This window comes from Galleria mellonella, unplaced genomic scaffold (genome assembly GCF_026898425.1).
Source record: "Galleria mellonella isolate WM207_F2 unplaced genomic scaffold, CSIRO_AGI_GalMel_v1 utg146, whole genome shotgun sequence".
Taxonomy (NCBI): domain Eukaryota; kingdom Metazoa; phylum Arthropoda; class Insecta; order Lepidoptera; family Pyralidae; genus Galleria; species Galleria mellonella.
In genome coordinates this window covers 7,325,093-7,344,467 of record NW_026441999.1, presented here as the reverse complement: position 1 = coordinate 7,344,467, position 19,375 = coordinate 7,325,093, and the positions used below count along the sequence as shown (strand labels likewise).

Below are 19,375 nucleotides of genomic sequence, written 5' to 3'. Positions count from 1 at the left end.
ACTCCCGGGTTGATCAACTCGATTGAAGGAAAGAACGAAAAATTCAGTGACAGACTTTATCCACTGTGTGAATGGAGGATGGGGAGGCCTATGTCCAACAGTGGACGGATAATGACTGAGATGATGATGACGATGATAGACATTATAGCGATTGACAGTAGAAACAAATTCTAGTAACTAAAAAAGGCTCTCACTCAGCATGTGTCGGGAGTCCTTGCGGCTCACCGACGCTGGTCTTCCGTAGGAGCCCGTACATTGCTATTTTGAGTATCAGAACGAAGTATTACCGTATGGTTTCTCGAGTCTGCCGCCGCCGGAGACCATCTCCATGACCTCCCTGTTGGCGCAGCCCGTGTACGGCATCACGCCCAGCGAGAACACCTCCCACAGCAGCACGCCGAACGACCTACCAACAAATGGTACACATTTAGAAGGGGAGAGGGAAGGGATTGTTAGTAATTGGGAGGTTACTTAGTTATCAATATATCCTATCAAGTCGACTTCCACGCGGTTACCCCTGGAAACTATCGTGACTAATTTATCGTTTACGTTTCACGATGGGCTAAGTAACCTGTCTTTTCATCCTCACCTATAACCTCTCACTGGTGCCCTGCCAGCGTATACCGTTAGCGCAGGCGGGGTTACCATTACATTATCTACTATTAAAAAAAAGGTACACATTTAGTGGGGCGGAAGGGATTGTTAGTAATGCGGACTACCATTGCTAGCAATATGCCCTGTCAGGTCGACTTCCACGTGGTCCCCATCAGGAAACCAGCGTGTTGGATTCCAAGTGTATTTATTCATCACGATAGGCTAAGGCAAGTCAGCCTTTTCATTCACGCTTATCATCCCTTACTGGTGCTGCGCCAACGTATACCGTTAGCACAAGCGGGTTTACCATTCCATTATCATCCATTAAAAAAAAAGTACATATTTAGAAGGAGATAAAAACATGCAAGTACTCGTACTGCACTTGTGCTAATGTTTAGAGAGATTACTCAGCCATTGAAAGCTTATAAAATAAATTAAAAAATAATTAGCAGGCTAAGGGGGATTTCTTGATTTTTTTTAAAACAAAACTCATATTACTTTCTGATAGTGTAGCTTTCTATATAGAAAAGTTTTTTTTTTAAATTGGTTAAGTTTTTTTTTCAGTTAATAGCCAAATTTACAGGATGCGGAATAATTTAATTTATTAATTTCAAAACAACTTGGATCCATTTTTGTTAGTAAATGTAATTTAATTTATTTATTTGAGACAACTTGGGTCCATTTTTGTTAGTAAATGTAATTTAATTTATTTATATCAGACAACTTGGGTCCATTTTTGTTAGTAAATGTAATTTAATTTATTTATATCAGACAACTTGGGTCCATTTTTGTTAGTAAATGTAATTTAATTTAATTTATTTATATCAGACAATTTGGGTCCATTTTTGTTAGTATATGTAATTTAATTTATTTATTTCATACAACTTAGGTCAATTTTTGTTAGTAAATGTAATTTAATTTTATTTATTTATTTCAGACAACTTGGGTCCATTTTTGTTAGTAAGTGTACTTATAAACTATGTTAATACTTAATCACTAATAAAGATCTAGTCCTCTCGACGAGCATTCTCACGAAAGGCCTATCTATTTACAAACATGTTCAGGATACTGTTGCCACTCCCGCGTATTCTATGTAAGAACGAAGCTGTCTTTTTACGCCAGACATCATAGTCTTCGGGAATAGCATCGCGTGAAAGGTACCATGACGCGATGCTATTCGCGTGAAAGGTACCATGGTACAAAGTTACATGAAAAATCTACTTACCTTCTTCCCACACCCATTGTTACATTTTTGGATTAGAAAAAAAAAACTAACGACTTACCAAACATTTAGTTTTTCCAAATGCGAGCTGTTGGCTAAAGTTGAAAAAAACTTCAAAAAACCCTTCAAACTTACCACACATCTGTTTTGATGGTAAATATGCCATCGATGTATGCCTCCGGTGGCATCCACTTTATAGGAAGCATGGCCTTCCCCCCCTTCTTGTAGTAGTCAGCCCGATATATGTCCCGAGCCATACCGAAGTCAGCTATCTTCACGACACGGCCCGGCCCGCGGGAGGTGAGCAGGCAATTCCGCGCCGCTATGTCCCTGGTATAACAGATATCAAGTTTTAGTAGCTATTCTCTTACGGGTTGACCTCCATGCGGCCCCCATGAAAACAATAGTGGTTAGGGAAAAAGACGGTTTATAAAGGGAATACAATAGTCTTATCCACGCGGGGGGGGGGGGATTGTTATTACTGGAGACTAAGGGCTCAGCTTGCTAGCAATATACCCGACCAGGTCGATCTCCACGTGGTCCCTCCTGGAAACTATCGTGCTGAATTCTAGATATATTCATCACGATGGGCCAACTGATTTGTCTTTTCATTCTCACTTATCATCTCTCACTGGTAGTTCCACCAGCGTCAGGTCGACCTCCACGCGGTTCCCCCTGGAAACTATCGTGGTTACTAGTGTCGTATCTACTACGATTAGTAAGTAATTATCGTACTAGTAAGTATCATGGAAACTAGTGGAATTCGTCACGATAGGCTATCTGACCTGCTTTCCTGATCCTCACCTATCATCACTTACTGGTGCCCCGCCGGTGTATACCGTTAGCACGGGCGGGGTTACCATTCTATTATCACACATTAAAAAAAAGTTCAAAAGAAGAACCCACTCTGCAAGTGAGCTGGACCAACAAACCAATATCTACATAGGTACTACCAGATCTGATGATCGGAATAGTCATCAACTATCTAAAATCTACAAATTAGACACGTACCTATGTATAAATCTCTTGGCTTCCAAATATCTGCACCCTTTACAGACATCCAAGGAGCAGAGCAGCAAGTCCTTCATAGTGAGGGCACTGGCCCGCTCTGGTTTCGGCCGGCTTTCTCTCAGGAAGTTCTTGAGGTCACCACCAGCCAACAGTTCCAGCACTATGAACCTGGCGAACAATTTATTCACTTCAGAAACCTGGTAACGGTATTAAAAGCTTAACATAAGATATACCTATATATATGGTATTGCTCATGTCTATAGACGACGGTTACCACTTTCCATCAGGTGGGCCGTCAGCTTGTTTGCCATTCCAAGTTGAATAAAAAAAAAACCTTGGATAACCTTGGATATGGAGACTTTGTACAAAAGTCGTTAGCATGGGCACCTCTGTCCCATTCGTGTTTCTACCGTGAAGCAATTGTGTTTGCATGGCTGTGTTTCGGTTTGAAGGGTGAGATATGGCAGTGAATTTACAAGGTACAGAGGAATAACACCTGAGTCCTCAGGAATAATAACGCATGAGGGGTAACATGGGCAAAACAGTATACTCTGTTATGTCCATGGTACTGCTCATGTCTATAGGTGACAGTTACCACTTTCACTCAGGTGGCCGTCAGCTCGTATGCCATTCTAAATAGCATAAAAAAAATAGTCATAAAGTAATAATCTGGGAGAATAGATTTTAATTTGGGGGGCAATGCTGAATTGGTTTCTTTTCCAGTCAACTTTAGGGTATATTTAGCTTTGTTGCAGTCGCATTTATTGTTGGATCATGCTGTGTGCACATGTTGTGGCAAATTTACCTGATCCAATACATTATGTACTTGCATGTTATAATTTAAGTTCGTATTTGTAAACTTCTGTTATGTGCGCCTAATAAATAAAATAAAAATAAATAAAATTTTGTATATTTGTATATTTTACATAATCACACTAACTGGATGATGGGTCCTCCATTCCTCATCATACCAACAGTAGTAAATCTGAACTTACCTCGGATGCCTGTCGAAGCACACTCCGATCAGGTGCACTATATTGGGATGGTTGAACTTGGCCATGATAGCCGCTTCCATCAGGAAGTCGGACTCCGCCTGCCCGGTGGACAGCTCTGGAAGGGTCTTCACCGCGACCGGCATCTCGACCGTGTCGCCTGTCCGGTGACGGTAGAGGCCCTGGTAGACCTCACCAAAGGCACCTTGTCCGAGGGCTCTGCAGGAAAAATTGCATTGCTGTTTTATTTAATTATTTTGTGCAACATGGCTAGTTGATAGCCAACATCAACAACCCCATGGATAGAGGTGAAAGGGATTGTAAGTAATGCAGACTACAAGTTCCATCGCTAGCAATATACCCTGTCATGTCGACCTCCACACGGTCCCCCCTGGAGACCAGGTATTTTCACCACGATGGACCAACTGACCTGCCATTTTATTCACATCTATCATACTTCACTGGTGCCTTGACAACGTATACCGTTAGCGCAAGCGGAATTACTATTTCATTATCATCCATTAAAAAAAACTGTTCTCCTTGGAAACCATCGTGATAAATTTTTAATGAATTCATCACGATGGGCTATCTATCCTGTCTTTTTATTCTCACCTATCATTTCTCACTGGTACCCCGCCAGTGTATACCGATAGCGCAGATGGGGTTACCATTCCATTCTCATCTGAAACTGGTATACTAAATAACTGATATACTAACTTAAATACTTTTTTTTATAAATACATACATATAATACTTATACATAGAAACACCCAGACATTGACTTGCGTGTACTGACGGAACGAAACACTTATGAATACAAATATTTACGGGAATCGAACCAGCGACCGTTCAATGAAACAGCAGTATGTTAAATCGTCACTTCATTAAATTCACTTACTAAAATGCCCCTTTTTAACATAAAAATAAAAACGTAAAAATATAAAAGTTTAAGATACACTCACTTGACAAGCTTGAGACTCTCACGGGAGACTTGAGGCAGCCCTCTCACGTCGATGCCTTGGGGTAGAAAACTCTCACTGCCGTAGTGGGGGTTGAACGCCATACTCAGAGGGTTTTCGTTACCCCCAGGCGCATTACGGAGCCGGTGCAATTGGACCTCTTGCTCTAGAAGACGTTTCTGACGAAGCTCAGCTTCTTTCTTCCGTTGATACGAGTTGTCTGGATAGAGAAATTGTTTATGTGCATAAACAAGCCCTTTACACTTTGTCTACCCCAGTAAGGTATTTGTCGTGAATATATTAATCTTATGAGTTTAAGATTTTCCTCCAGAAAAAAAAAGCAATTAAAAAAATAAAGATTCCCCCGTAGGAGAAAAGTGTGATTACCCCACCTATCTCTACCATTGAATTACCAGTGGAATAAATGGAATAAAAATGCTATTTTTACCTAAGTACCGATAATTTGACAATATTATTAATATCTATTAGAAACAACAAAAAAAAAATATTATTTTTTGTCTATTTTCAGGAAATAGAAAATTGTTATTGTCTATTTTTCGAATTTAATTTGTCTGTTTTTACTTAGAGCCTTAGAGATTCACTTTACTTCATACTTTATCTTTAGAATAAAAAATAAGAGTAATTTTTCTTTCCAATCGACTTTAAAAAGAAGATTCTCGATTCAGTTGTATTTATTTTTATGTTTGTCACCTCATAACTCCGTCAGTTAAAAACCAATTTGGAAAATTCTTTTATTATCTCAAAGGATGTACTTACAGCCAGAAATACAGAAATTTTATCAAAGCTAAATTAGTAGTTTAATTTTTAAAACAAAATTACTGGTTTTTTTAAATGAATTAAAACATTAATACTTACACAGATAAAGGCATACACAGAGGACAGCAAGAGCACAGACAAACACAGCGACGGACAGCACTATGATGAGTACCCAGGATATACGGGGCCACGAGTCTTCCACTGTAAAAAAAAATTATAATCAAACCTTGTTCTATTTTTAAGACGAATAAAATAAGTTTGCAAAAATTTAAATTGTTATCTTGATGTATTGTATCTGTATTTTTATGTGTGTGCGAGTGTATTAATTATCTCTGTTTGTTGTATCTGGGTTTGTTGTATCTGTCTTTTTATGTGTATGCGAGTATATTAATTATCTCTGTTTGTTGCATCTTGGTTTGTTGTATCTGTCTTTTTATGTGTATGCAAGTGTATTCATTATCTCTGTTTGTTGCATTTTGGTTTGTTGTATCTGTCTTTTTATGTGTATGCAAGTGTATTCATTATCTCTGTTTGTTGCATTTTGGTTTGTTGTATCTGTCTTTTTATATATGTGCGAGTATATGAATTATCTTGATTGCTTGTATCTGCCTTTTCTGTGATTGTGTGTATACACCCACACGGTGTATTTAATAAATTAATGAATATTTATAACAAGAAACATGGTAAGTATACAGATGTTAACAATAATAAAAAAGTCTACACATTTCGCTTTAATTAGGTACGCAAAACTTAAATATCTAAAAAATAAAAATGTTGAATTGAGGATTAAAACAATAAGTAATTTTAAAATTTATTTGCCAGAAACATAGATAATATGATGTTACAGTTTGTTTTTGAATGTTCAGTATGTTGCATGTGTACGTGTGTGTGTGCGTGCGTGTGTCTGTCTGTACGTACATATGCACTTGGTGCGGTCGTGCGCGTCGGTGCTCCAGGCGGCCGGGCAGTAGCAGCGGACGGCGCTGCGGTACTCGTTGGTCGCCACGCAGCGGTAGTCGCATCCACACTCCTGCGCATTTGTTACTTTGTTGACATATTGTTTAAGATCGAGCGATCTTTCAAGATACTGAGTATAAGATATATAAGATAATATATAAGATGTATTAGTATATGTATAAGATGTTATATATGTTTATATAAGACACTGAATTGTCCACTGAGATACAGGCTCGACCTAGTACGATGGCTAGTAGATCTAACTAAATATATTTTATTATTCAATAAAGACAGTTATTATATTTATTATAATTTACGCATTTACTACTTTGTTGACATATTGTTCAAGTTTTTCATCGATTTTTTAAAATGCTGAGTTAATTATATATGTATATAAACATAAGATAATAAATATAAGATGTATAAGATATAAGATAATGTATAAGATGTATAAGTATATGTATAAGATGTTATATATATTTATATAAGACACAGAATTGCCCACTAAGATACAAGCTTAACAGTACAGTACAGTACAGTGGTTGGTAGAGCTAACTAAATGTATGTAATTTATTATTCAATAAAGACGTTATATTTTTTAAGATCAGTCATTGATATTATTATTAGCTCTTTGCCCGTTACTTCGTAAGCGTTGATTTCATCATCAGCATTTCATCATCAAACCTATTTTAACTATGGAAGTGTTCTGTCTCTTTCCATTGCGCTAAAATTTCAATTTGAAAGAAAATGGCAAAACATAATAATAGCTAACATAGGTTTATAGTATCAACTTACATGTATAGCGGGAATAATTAACACTTCCCCCGGACCAGTCCGCGGGGCAACGATCACTTCACTGAACTCTCTGATCGCGCGAGTCCCATCCACATGGGACCAGCCGCCGCCGCCGTGTTGGCCCTCGCTCTCGTGGGTGCTGCCACCTATTGTAAGAGAACAAATTTTAAATTTTAAATCGATGTAGACTTTTGAATTACCATTTATTTTGGTAAGAGATAGATATATGCGAGTCCAGCTTCATTTATTTTGGTAAGAGATAGATATATGCGAGTCCAGCTTCAATAGATTTGTTTATTCAATAAACCAATAATAATTTTAAAGGTCGTCTGGAAGAGATTGCTTGAACGTTAATACCGCCTTTTGTATGTGTAATATATATTCTTGTGGTGCGTTTTTATTATTGTGTCTCGTTGTAATGAAAATAAATGATTTTTTTACTAAGGACATACATCATATGAATGGGTTTCATTATTTATTTTTACGTTGCACAATTTTTCATTAATAATATATATTGCGCGTCTATATTTCGTATTATAATTGCAATAAACAACATTTTAGGCAAAAAAAATGTTTATGTACGGAATCCTCGGAGCGCAGGAGGAAGTGCACCTCGCCTCGGAGCCTGTACGCGTAAGGTGTAAGGTGAGAGTACCGAGCCAGCCGCCGCCGCCGCCGCCGCGCAGGCAGCCGCCGCCGCCGCCGCCGAAGCCGCCGTGCGCGCCGCCGGCGCAGGCCGCGCCGCCCGCGCCGCCGTCGCGCACGGCGGCGCCGCGCACGGCCTCGAAGCCCGGCGTCGTCGGCCCCGCGCGCGCGCTCCAGCCGCCGCCAGCGCCTGCCGCGCCACCCATACACTCATAAGCTTTTATTACGCTACTTACAATGGCAACCAAGCATCTACTTGGGAAAGGATGGGATCTACCACCCCTATTGATAGCAGGGGGGCGGATTGTTAGTAATACGGAGTACCAGTCCCATTAGTAGCGACATACCCCATCAGGTTGACTTCCACGTAGTCCCCCCTGGAAACCATCGTGGTGAATGCCATGTCCATTCATCAGGATGGGCTAACTGGCCTGCCTTTTCGTTCTCACCTATCATCTCTCACTGGTGCCCTGAGCTTAAGTTGGTTGAAAACTTAGTTTTTTTCCATATTAGTTTATTTGCAAGGAACTATGGAATGGAGTATATTGTCCGTGTGGTCCCGGCATAGAATAGGTCACCTCTTCCATTACTGTGGATGTCGTAAGAGACGACTAAGAGAGAGCGTGAGATGGGCAGCAGCGTCCCTCTTAAAACAGCACCAAAACCTTAACTGCGGTTGCCAATCCGCCTGCGAACCGGCAATTACTGGAAAACCCCCACTAGGAGGAAGCTTATGTTCAGCAGTGGACAATTGTGGCTGTTATGATGATGGAAGAGAAAGAAATTAGTAATAATGGAGACTAAGAATCCCATTGCTAGTAAGATACCTAACCAGGTCGATCTCCACGCAGTTCCTGATGAATTCATCATGATGGGCTGACTGTTCTGTTTTCATCCTCATCGATCACCCTTCACTGGTGCCCCGCCAGCGTATACCGTTAGTACAGGTGGAGTTACAATTCCATTTTCACCCATTAAAAAAATATGATGGAATATATGTATATACGTACCCGAGGTCCGTCCTGGCTTCCCGTACATATAGCCGGACTCGGGCGTAGCGTTGGTGTGTGGGCGCGCGTGCTGCGAGCCGTCGTCGCGGAAGATGCCCACTGAAATGCCACCACCGCCGCCGCCCACCAGCAGGGGGTGCGCCTGGCCTTCCTTGTCCAGCTGGGAGATGAATACATATTACAGAACAAGAGCGTAAGGAAGCTGGAATGATTCAATAAGAGTGGACTAAATACCGGACACGAAAAAGTAGTTTATACATTTGTGTTTAATAAATATCTAAATAAATTATACCAAATAAATATACGATATTGGTTTCGTTGCAACTTTGTTCAGATGTACCAAAATGTAGACCAAATAAATACATATATTGTACGGAATATGTTCAAGGAATGGATCTAAAATTAAGAGGCTAGCAGATAGTTCTTTTTACATCCATAAAAGACATCGTAAGAGCCACAAATATGCGGTGCTATGGTGGACCATAAAAGATGTCACGAGACTGAAACAAATACGTACTGTGACGTCGTAAATGACGTCCTGAGACTGTAGCAAATGTACGTCAACTATCCGACATAGTAGGAGGGTGTTACTTACGTCGAGAACGACTGAAGATGAATGTTTTTATATCGAAAAATTGCTATTTGGGTAGTTTGTAAAATAAGAGATTTATTAATTGCTAATTTAGCATTATATTGTGTTAGGTTGGTATATCCACCATTAATGTTACTATGTCCCTCATTGTTATTAGACATTAGATCATTTGTTGATAAATATATTTCATCACCAATATCATCATATTGACTATCATTAATTAAAAAAGAATCAGCAGAAGATGTAATATTATAAAATATTATTTCAAAATATGTAGAGTTTTCATTCTCACTCTCCTTTTTCTCTGTTCTCTATAAGATTTTGATGGACCTTTCCCCCCGTTTTAAAATATAAATTGCATACGACTGGCCTAAAGGCAAATGGATATAATTTACTCACCAAGAAGACGTAAGTTGCACCGCCACCCCCTCCCCCGCCATCCGTCACCTGGGTGTTCCTCACTTCGTGGGTTTTGCTGGTGAACACCAGCTGAGAATCATTTTGCTTCCTCGAGCACTCTTGGCTTTCTTGGGCTGACAGTGTCTATGGACAAACAAATGACAGTTTACAAAGTTCTATATAAATATATTTATTTTATTTTATTTATACTTTATTGTACACATAGTACATAAAAATATGACAGAAGTAAGTAAATATATAAAGGCGAGCTTAACTCTAAAATAACTCTGTTCCAGCAATACCTAAAGTGGAAAGGAGCATCAATGTCAACGGGCAGAGCGGTGTACAATAATATGACAATTTTTAAACAAAAAGAACTAAATAAACTTAAATTTATACATAACTAATTATATCATATATTTTTTTAATATATTTCTTTTAACTTTGAGAAATATGGGAATGTTAAAGGAACTTGCTAACATAGAGTAAATCGTTAGACAGAGTTGGATGTATTAGATGTAAGTAAAGTATTATGAACCCGTTAACTGTCCACTTCTGAACGTAGGTCTTCCTCTCTATTGTGGGGTTTTGCGAGTAATTGACACACTTGGCAAGTAAATTTTCAACAGCAGTTAGGCTTCACCTGATATGTCATGTGGTACTTACCTTCTTACAAGCGTTCAGTCCTTGCTGACCAACCAGCATGTACAGACGTTCAGACCGATGCAGTTCGAAGAGACCCCGGGCCTGTGCCCCGTGGGATACTCCCGCCCACGCGGACCCTAGCCCTCCAGACGCGCCCGTCGCGATTATACTGTGGAAGGAATCTACTGTGAGATATTTAGGGAGGACGATATACTTTTTTTGTTTGTTTATGCAACTTAGAATGGCAAACAAGCTGACGGCCCACCTAGTGGAAAGTGGTAACCGTCGCCTATAGACATGAGCAGTACCATGACATAACAGAGTATACTGTTTCGCCCATGATGCAGCAACGCAGGGGGCGTTACCATTTTTGAAGACTCACGTGTTATTCACAGCCATGCAAACACAACTGCTTCACGGTAGAAACACGAATGAGACAGAGGTACAAATTACTTTTAAGAGATTTCCCAATTTAGCATATTTCATAATATGAGTAGCTAGTCTGAGTAATATAATATAGATTCGCGATGAAAAGTAAGCTTTAAATATCATATCGAATAAAGTCTTATATAATTACAATAATTATTTCAACTTTGTGGATGAAGAATTAGATTCTAAAAGCATAAGTCAAAATTAAAAAAAAAATCTGGCATACGAAACTTCCACTCTTAAATTTGATACTTACGTATATAATCCTTCAGCAGGCACCTCCCAAACTTGGATGCCCTGGTAAGGTGGGGTCTGTATGACGGATACAGCGACGGGCGTGTTGTTGTATGCAGCATCACACATGGTCTGGTTGGGACCAAAACGACCAGTCGCTCCGCAGGTTGTGAAGCGATAGTCTATGCGGAAAGAATAATTCACTAGGTATTCAAAAAGTCCAGGAAAGACTAAACAAAAAAAATGCTGTACTAACTTCGTTAAAAATATCATTCACAGCAGAAGAAAGTGGTTTCGTCTTTAATTCTTTAACAATTTCGTTTATGTTTACACGTTTAGTCTGTTTCCCTTTAGGGAAGGTAAAAGCAATGAATTGCTATTACTGCCCTGATTCCTCTCTCGTCTCCTCTTTCGTAGTTTCATATGTGGAGAAAACAAGTGAAGAAATCTTTGTCTTTGATTACCATTATTTCTAATTTTGCCTCTATTTAATATGCCACCTATTTGACCGGTATATGCCCATCTGAGGCGTTCCTTACTGACATATCTACTCAATTAAGCTTAATACATTTCGTAATTCTTTCATCTATCTTTCTAAATGACTTTGTTACATCTTTCCAATCTTCGTCATTACATCATTTTTCAGTCTACACTTCTCTATATATATTTCTCGTCGTCATCATCATTTCGGCCAGTATGTATCCACTGTTGAACATAGGCCTACCCTATAGACTGCCATAAGGAACGGTCCTAAGCCACCTGCATTCACTGACTCCATGCAATGCATTTGAGGTTGTCACTCCATTTAGTATTGGGTCATCCTATATACTTCTCATTAATGATTAATACTTACATATTTTATCCGCAAATCCAGGATGAGGCGTAGTTTTCTCTTCAAATATAGGATCATAATAATTATAGTCGCCTAATTCGTCAGGGTCTATATTGAGCCCGAAACATTCAGGAGCCATAGAGAAATCGTCTATGGCTGAGTCAGAGTATATTCGCATACCCATACGGGTCTTGAATTGAAGGTAGTATCTGGAACAAATGCATGGAATAAATTGTATTTATTTGTAATAAAAATATGTTAACAATTCAAAAAGAATGTAATTTGTTTTATTACATAAAGATAACCTTAATCAGATGTTTTTTTAAACGAGTTGTTTTTAGGGTACAACTTTAGGACCTATTTGTTTTATACAAAAAAATTTATTTTAAATTCTTACCTTCTAGTAACATTCGGTAAGAAAATAGCAGCCCTGTACCAATTTTCACCTTTGTCCTTTGTGGAGAACCATAACGACGTAGTGATATTACCTCTCGTAGTCAACTCTACCACGTCAACGCTGAGAGAGCCGTAGTTGCGTCCATTTTGTTGGTAATAAAACCTTATCTGTTGAGAATAAAGGTTATATTTCAAAACCATTTTCACAAATGAAAGTTTTCTTAAAAATTTTGTTTAAAATAATTAAATTTACATACCATACAACAATTGTAATATTTAGATGTTATATTCCCATGCACTTTTGGAGGTGGATTGAAAACTACAGTTCTCATAACGGCTGTCGAGGCGAAATCTGCTTTCTCCTTGTTAGGGCCAGTGACATTCATGTTCACATAGAAATAGTACCCCACGCATTGGGATAGGGAGTAGTTCATGTGAGCTGGGAATAGAGGGGGTACCACTTGGGTAGGGTACAAGTCTAAGGGGCCGCATGTGTGGTCGTAATTGGGCCCCGTCTTGTCAGTTGGCGTTGGACCATTGTGCCTTGACCATTTTAAAATTGGCCTGAAAAAGAAAGATCAAAATTATTGCATGTTTTACCAAAGGTTTATTTTTTTTTTTTTTTTACAACACAGGGGGCAAACGAGCATGCGGCTCACCTGATGGTAAGTGACTACCGCCGCCCATGGTCACCCACAACACCTACGGCATTGCAGGTGTGCTGCCGGCCTTTTAAAAAGGAATATGCTCTTTTCTTGAAGGTTATGTTGTCGTATCGGTTCGGAAATACTGCTGCTGGAAGTTGATTCCAAAGAGTGGTTGTGCGTGGAAGAAAGTGCCTTGAAAAACGCACGGTGGAGGACCGCCACTCGTCCAGATGGTTGGGATGAAATTTTAGTTTATGGCGGTAGTTTATGGATGGTGAAAATCTGCAGCAGGTATCAATCCGAACAATTCTTCAGAGCACTCCCCATGATAAATTCGGTAGAAGATGCACAGAGATGCAACATCTCTACGCAGTTTCAGTGGGTCGAGCCGGACAGTAAGACGCCGATCGTCAACAATTCGAGCTGCCCGACTTTGAATGCGGTCTAACGGAAGGAGTTGGTACTGTGGCGCTCCTGCCCACAGGTGAGAACAGTATTCCATGTGTGGCCTCACTTGAGCTTTATACAGTTTCAGGCGGTTTTCTGGCGTGAAATACCGTCTCACCCTATTGAGCACCCCCAACTTTTTGGAAGCTATCTTAGCTTTTTCCTCCAGATGACCGCAAAACTGGACGAAGGTTTATTTGTTGGTTAATCTTTTCCAAATTATAATAAACAAATAACTACAAACAATCGTAACAAAATTACTATTAAATATATCAATTTCTAACATCATATAGCTCCATCAACAGGGAGTTAACCCTCATGATCGGTGTTTCCCAACGTGGGGCCCACGCCCCACAGGGGGGCAATTTGATAGTTATGGAGGAAGGCAATAAAAAAATGGACTTGAAGCGATTTTAAATCTCTTGCTCCAAGCAATTTAAATTAAATATAAATATAAATAATTTAAATATAACAAAAAAGTAAATAAAAAAAATGCTGTAAATATTTATTAGGTATAATTTCGTTTGACGTTACCAAAATATCAACCGGGCGATTAGAGTTGTCAAGTAAACTTTGTCGGGAAAAATTATGCATAAAAATTTTACAAATGTTCAAGTGGGGCATGGCACAAAAAAGATTATGAAACACTGGCCTAGATGGTCGCGTAAAACGCGATTTCTAAGATGGTTTCTCCTACGCATGCTCAGGTTACGGAATGAACTCAAGAGACTACAGCATGGGGTTCTTTAAAAGGGAGGTAAAGAGATTTCTTCAGGGTCGGCAACGCGCGCGTTATACCCCTACATCGTATTACAGACGTTCTTAGGCTACGGCAACCGCTTTAGGTCGATCGTATGCTTGTTTGTCACCTCAGTGGTATAAAAAAATAACAAATTTTTTGGTGTTCCTCAAGGGTCAATTCTAGGTCCACTTCTATGGTCTATATTTTTTTACTAATTCAAGCGGAAGGATTGGCGATATTATTAACTTATACTCGTTATAAATACTTACTGAGGTACGTCTTCGAAACCGCAATTGTCTTGTTCAAAATTACAATACGATCCATACGGCATTTTATCTGTAAACAATAATAATGCATTAGTAATATATCATCAACCACGTTACACAAAGCGAATCGCATTATGTTTACCATTTATTATTTTAGCCCTTTACTGTCCACTGCTGAACATAAGCAGTCCCCATAAGGGCAGTTTTGCCAGTAGTTGCCACATTTAGCAGGCGAGTTGGCAACCGAATTTAGGATTTTACAGATGTTTTAAGAGGGACGCTACTGCCCATTTCTCTACCATAAGCCCCCTTAGTCGCCTCTTACGATACCCACGGGAAAGGAAAGGGTGACACTTTATACTCGTATACCGGGAACGACACGGCGGTTTACCATAAAACCAATTTTTTAAATATCTTGTACTTGTAATTGAAGACTATTTGCAAGTAATAAATTATGACTGAATTTAAATATTTCTTTATGCAATTTAGAATGGCAAACAACCTGACGACCCAACTGATGGAAAGTAATAACCGTCACCTATAGACAGGATCAGTACTATGGCCATAACAGAGTATACTGTTTCACTCATCATGATACCGCCCATGCGTTGTCATTCCTGAGGACTCAGGTACCTCTGTAACCTGTAAATTCACTGCCATATGTGCGTGAATTCATAGGGTACAGAGAAATAACATCTGAGTCCTCAAGAATGGCAACGCATGGGGGGTATCATGGGCGAAACAGTATACTCTGTTATGTCCATGGTACTGTTCCTGTCTATAGGCGACGGTTGCCACTTTCCATCCGGTGGGCCGTCAGCTTGTTTGCTATTCTAAGTTGTATAAAAAAAAGCAATCTCTCCCAGACAACCTTTTGGTAGAGGAGAAAAGAAAAAGATGGTAGCTATTTGGCGCAATAAGTATATCTAATAAAAGAAGGTTATTGTTATCAAGTTATGGATATTAAATGTAAAAATTTGCTATATTTTTATTGGATGAAGAATTGAACTACATCTTACCACAATTCTGGTTTTCATCACTACCGTCGTCGCAGTCTTTCACCAGATCGCACACTTGTTGCAGCTTTATACAGGACTCCTTCTGCGAAATGTAGAATTATATATTTATTATATATATTTACTTACATATATTATACATACTTATTATATATTTATTATATATACTTAAATAGAGCATCGAGCCTAAAAAATGGGTTAGCTTTTTGTCAGTTAATTGTCAAATTAACTGACTCAATTGTCCTATTAGTATTCTATATACTTACGCATAAAATGTATCTTGACGTATTATTTAATAAATAAAAAAATAAAATGAGTACCTGTTTATGCATTAAAAATATGCAGAAATTGTAAGACAAAATAAGTATAGAAGTTATAAAGGAATATTCATTAATTTAATTATTTAATTATCACGTAAAATTTTATGAGAGAGTTAACCCGTTTTCCTCGAAGCATTTCTATGGAGACACTCTATCTATATAATCAATGTATTTATATTTGTAACACAGGTTCTTCTAAACCTACCGCAAGCACCAGTCTCTCACAAAATTGGTCTTCATATCAAATTGTACCTCAAGTTGTCACTTTATTCTACCTTTTGTGATGAGAAAATAAACCATTCATTCATTGGTATTTTTTCTATTTTTCTCTATTAAGTGCTGGGGTAACATTACCATATATTACATCTCTATTTTATTCCAGAGATTATAGTAAACTAGGCAAGAAATAATAATTTTATATAAATCATCATAGTCATTCCAGCCATTACCCGTCCACTGCTGGACATAGGCCTCCCCCATAGACCGCCATAAGGAACGGTTCCGAGCCACCTGCATCCACTGACTCCCTGCGATGCATTTGAGGCCGTCACTCCATCTAGCGGTGGGTCGTTCTACACTGCGTTTGCGCGTACGAGGTCGCCACTCAAAAACCATTCTTCACAATGTAGATATTTTAATATTAAACGAAGTAACTATAATACGATCTAGACTTAGTGATAAGAAATCGCATACTCCGTCTTACGAGATCGAGTTTAGACTATCACTTGCATTCACTGACGACTAGGAAATATTTGCGTCACTTCGAATTTCCGGTTTCCTCTCTGCATGTGGCGGTATATCGTAAATCAATGATATGGCTTTGGAAATACACTGAACAATTTTGATTTCGAATTCAATTTTATATATTAATATACAATATTTTTATATCTTATATATAAAATTCTCGTGTCGCGGTGTTTGTTACCAAACTCCTCCGAAACGGCTTTACCGATTTTTATGAAATTTTGTGTGCGTATTCGGTAGGTCTGAGAATCGGCCAACATCTATTTTTATACCCCTCAATGATAAGGGTGACCTTCCCCAAAAATTTTTTTTTATATTTTTGTCAAATTTTTCCATTTTTATTTAAATGTGATTTAGCATTGAAAAATACATACAACTTCAAATTTTCATCGTTTTACGATCAATGTCTGTTTGTTAATCGCGATTTTTATATTTCGCAATAAGTGGTAAAACAACGTTTACGGGGTCAGCTAGTATTAGTATATATATATATATATATATATATATATATATATATATATATATATATATATATATATATATATGACGGCACACCTGATGGAAAATGGTAACCGTCGCCTATAGACATGAACAGTACCATGGACATAACAGAGTATACTGTTTCACCCATGATACCCCCCATGCGTTGCCATTCCTGAGGACTCAGATGTTATTCCTCTGTACCCAGTAAATTCACGCCATATCCCGCCCTTCAAACCGAAATATAGCCATGCAAACACAACTGCTTCACGGTAGAAACACGAATGGGACAGAGGTACTTAAGCAATCGACTTTTGTACAAAGTCTCCCTCTGGTAACGAGTAAAGAAAAAAAGGGATACTTACATTAATTATATTACATTTCAATTGTCCATATTGACATTCTCCATCGAAGACTGGCGGTTCTGGTAGACACTCCACCATCCGGATGTTGTCTATGGCTATGTGGGGCAGCGTCTGCGATATGCTGATGTGATTAGGCCGCGTGATCTCGATGATGATCCGGACCTCTTGTTGGACCTTGCCGATCATGAACCTCATTGGGTACCACCTGAAAAAAAGTCAATTTGAGTAGAGCAGTTATGTAATTTGGGATATTCTTATTCTATTACTTATTTATTTTATTATGAACTATATCTTTTTTTATTATAAAGCCAGTTCTAATTTTATCATCATCATCATCTCAAGCTTTAACTGTCCACTGCTGAACGTAAGCCAGGCAAGCGGGTTGGCAACCGTAATTAGGCTTTAGAGATGTTTTAAGAGGGACGCTGTTGCCCATCCCTCGCCTTGCCTTAGTCGATTCTTACGACACCTATGGAAAAGGAGGGGGTGGCCTATTTTATGCCGGGACCACACGGCCAACTTCGGAACTGTTTATTTATTTACTTAATAAAGTATACACAGAAATGTGATAGAGGAAAGCAAATGTACAAAGGCGAGCTTAACTCTGCAGGAGTTGTCTTCCAGTAAACCCAAAGTGGAAAGGCGCATCAATGTCAGAGGGTAGGGCTGTTGTTTTATAAATTACTATATTATTAACATATGTCATTTGACTAAATAATTAAGCTCAGACACGGCAACTTGTAACATATCTTTTAAACGTTACACTTTTTTCTAATGGTCGTGGGCTCGAAATTCCGACCACCAGAAGATGTAGTGGGTGTGTTAAATCATTAACCAGGTTGTCATAACATAGAAAAATAGTCTTTAAATTCAAATTACTTACATTTCAAAATTATTCCCCGTGATCTCCTGTAGAATCCACTGCACCTCGGACATTGTGGACTCGGAGACAAGTCTTATGCTTGCATTCTGCATCTTGCTCTGATGCAGCTTCGCCTCGAACTGGTGAAGAAAGTGGTACGTAAGTATTATTATTTGGAATCTTTATATAAATAAATATTCAGGTTAAAATCAATCTTGTAACCATCTTTTGACGTGAGTGTTCTGTCAGCTAAACTGAATAACATTCACCAAAGGGACTTGGGTCCAAAAACAATAAAAATTATGAGATTTTCATTTTACGTATGAGCGTTCTGGTGTTGACTTAGTACTGAAAGTTTATTATTATCGTGTTTTAATTATTAAATCTTGAAATTTCTATCCTAATATGTACTGATAAGACATAGTATGAGTGGTATCTTAGTTAAATGCACCGGTAATTATTTCAATTTCATCGATTATCACTTGATATTTTCATTCAACTATGGTTATGATGGGGTGCCAATGGAGGAGAACAATGTAGTTCAGACCTATAAACATCGGTCTCTGTTTTCCATCAAGTAGTCGTCAGCTTGTTTGCCATTTACCATTTCTTTGGCTTATTGAATTCGGGTTGCCCCACAGTCCTACGTCTGGATGTACTATCCTGGGTTATCGTTTCTGGCATTAGTCTATCTTGAGGTTTCTCACCATATTTCACCACTAGTTCAATGACAACCTTTGCCTACTTTTTGCATCTTTTCTAGCAAGTTTAAGTCAGTTTATACCAAATAATTGTATGTCCAAAAATCCAGCATGTTTCCAAATCAGTAATATTTCTGTGGGTATTAAATATAGAGATTTCTCACCTTACAAAATTCCCATAGACCCCTGAATGGTGGTGATTTTATCACCATGTTCTCCATGGTGGGATCCACTGGTAGGTATAGGAAATGTCCTGCAACAAAAAACAAACAAATATATGAAATAAATAATACCAC

General features: G+C 38.5%; 1 protein-coding gene across 2 annotated transcripts in view; it reads right to left on the bottom strand.

The window, feature by feature from the left end:
- The window catches only part of LOC113513703 (tyrosine-protein kinase receptor), a 57,884-nt gene that overhangs the window by 23,124 nt on the left and 15,385 nt on the right, over nucleotides 1-19,375 (bottom strand). For both annotated transcript variants that reach the window (XR_008252485.1, XM_052891815.1), the window contains exons 2-22: nucleotides 19,244-19,332; nucleotides 18,400-18,518; nucleotides 17,517-17,721; nucleotides 15,611-15,692; nucleotides 14,595-14,661; nucleotides 12,747-13,053; nucleotides 12,491-12,657; nucleotides 12,115-12,302; nucleotides 11,284-11,443; nucleotides 10,620-10,767; nucleotides 9,954-10,097; nucleotides 8,963-9,122; nucleotides 7,963-8,142; nucleotides 7,308-7,453; nucleotides 6,474-6,585; nucleotides 5,655-5,756; nucleotides 4,782-4,998; nucleotides 3,823-4,038; nucleotides 2,828-2,995; nucleotides 1,952-2,146; nucleotides 288-406 (exon numbers count right to left, since the gene is read on the bottom strand). Coding sequence is in view for 1 of the 2 variants with exons in the window: in XM_052891815.1 (XP_052747775.1) it covers nucleotides 288-406; nucleotides 1,952-2,146; nucleotides 2,828-2,995; nucleotides 3,823-4,038; nucleotides 4,782-4,998; nucleotides 5,655-5,756; nucleotides 6,474-6,585; nucleotides 7,308-7,453; nucleotides 7,963-8,142; nucleotides 8,963-9,122; nucleotides 9,954-10,097; nucleotides 10,620-10,767; nucleotides 11,284-11,443; nucleotides 12,115-12,302; nucleotides 12,491-12,657; nucleotides 12,747-13,053; nucleotides 14,595-14,661; nucleotides 15,611-15,692; nucleotides 17,517-17,721; nucleotides 18,400-18,518; nucleotides 19,244-19,332 (3,291 nt within the window). In the remaining variant the exon portion in view is untranslated. The remainder of the gene's footprint in view (nucleotides 1-287; nucleotides 407-1,951; nucleotides 2,147-2,827; nucleotides 2,996-3,822; nucleotides 4,039-4,781; nucleotides 4,999-5,654; nucleotides 5,757-6,473; nucleotides 6,586-7,307; nucleotides 7,454-7,962; nucleotides 8,143-8,962; nucleotides 9,123-9,953; nucleotides 10,098-10,619; nucleotides 10,768-11,283; nucleotides 11,444-12,114; nucleotides 12,303-12,490; nucleotides 12,658-12,746; nucleotides 13,054-14,594; nucleotides 14,662-15,610; nucleotides 15,693-17,516; nucleotides 17,722-18,399; nucleotides 18,519-19,243; nucleotides 19,333-19,375) is intronic.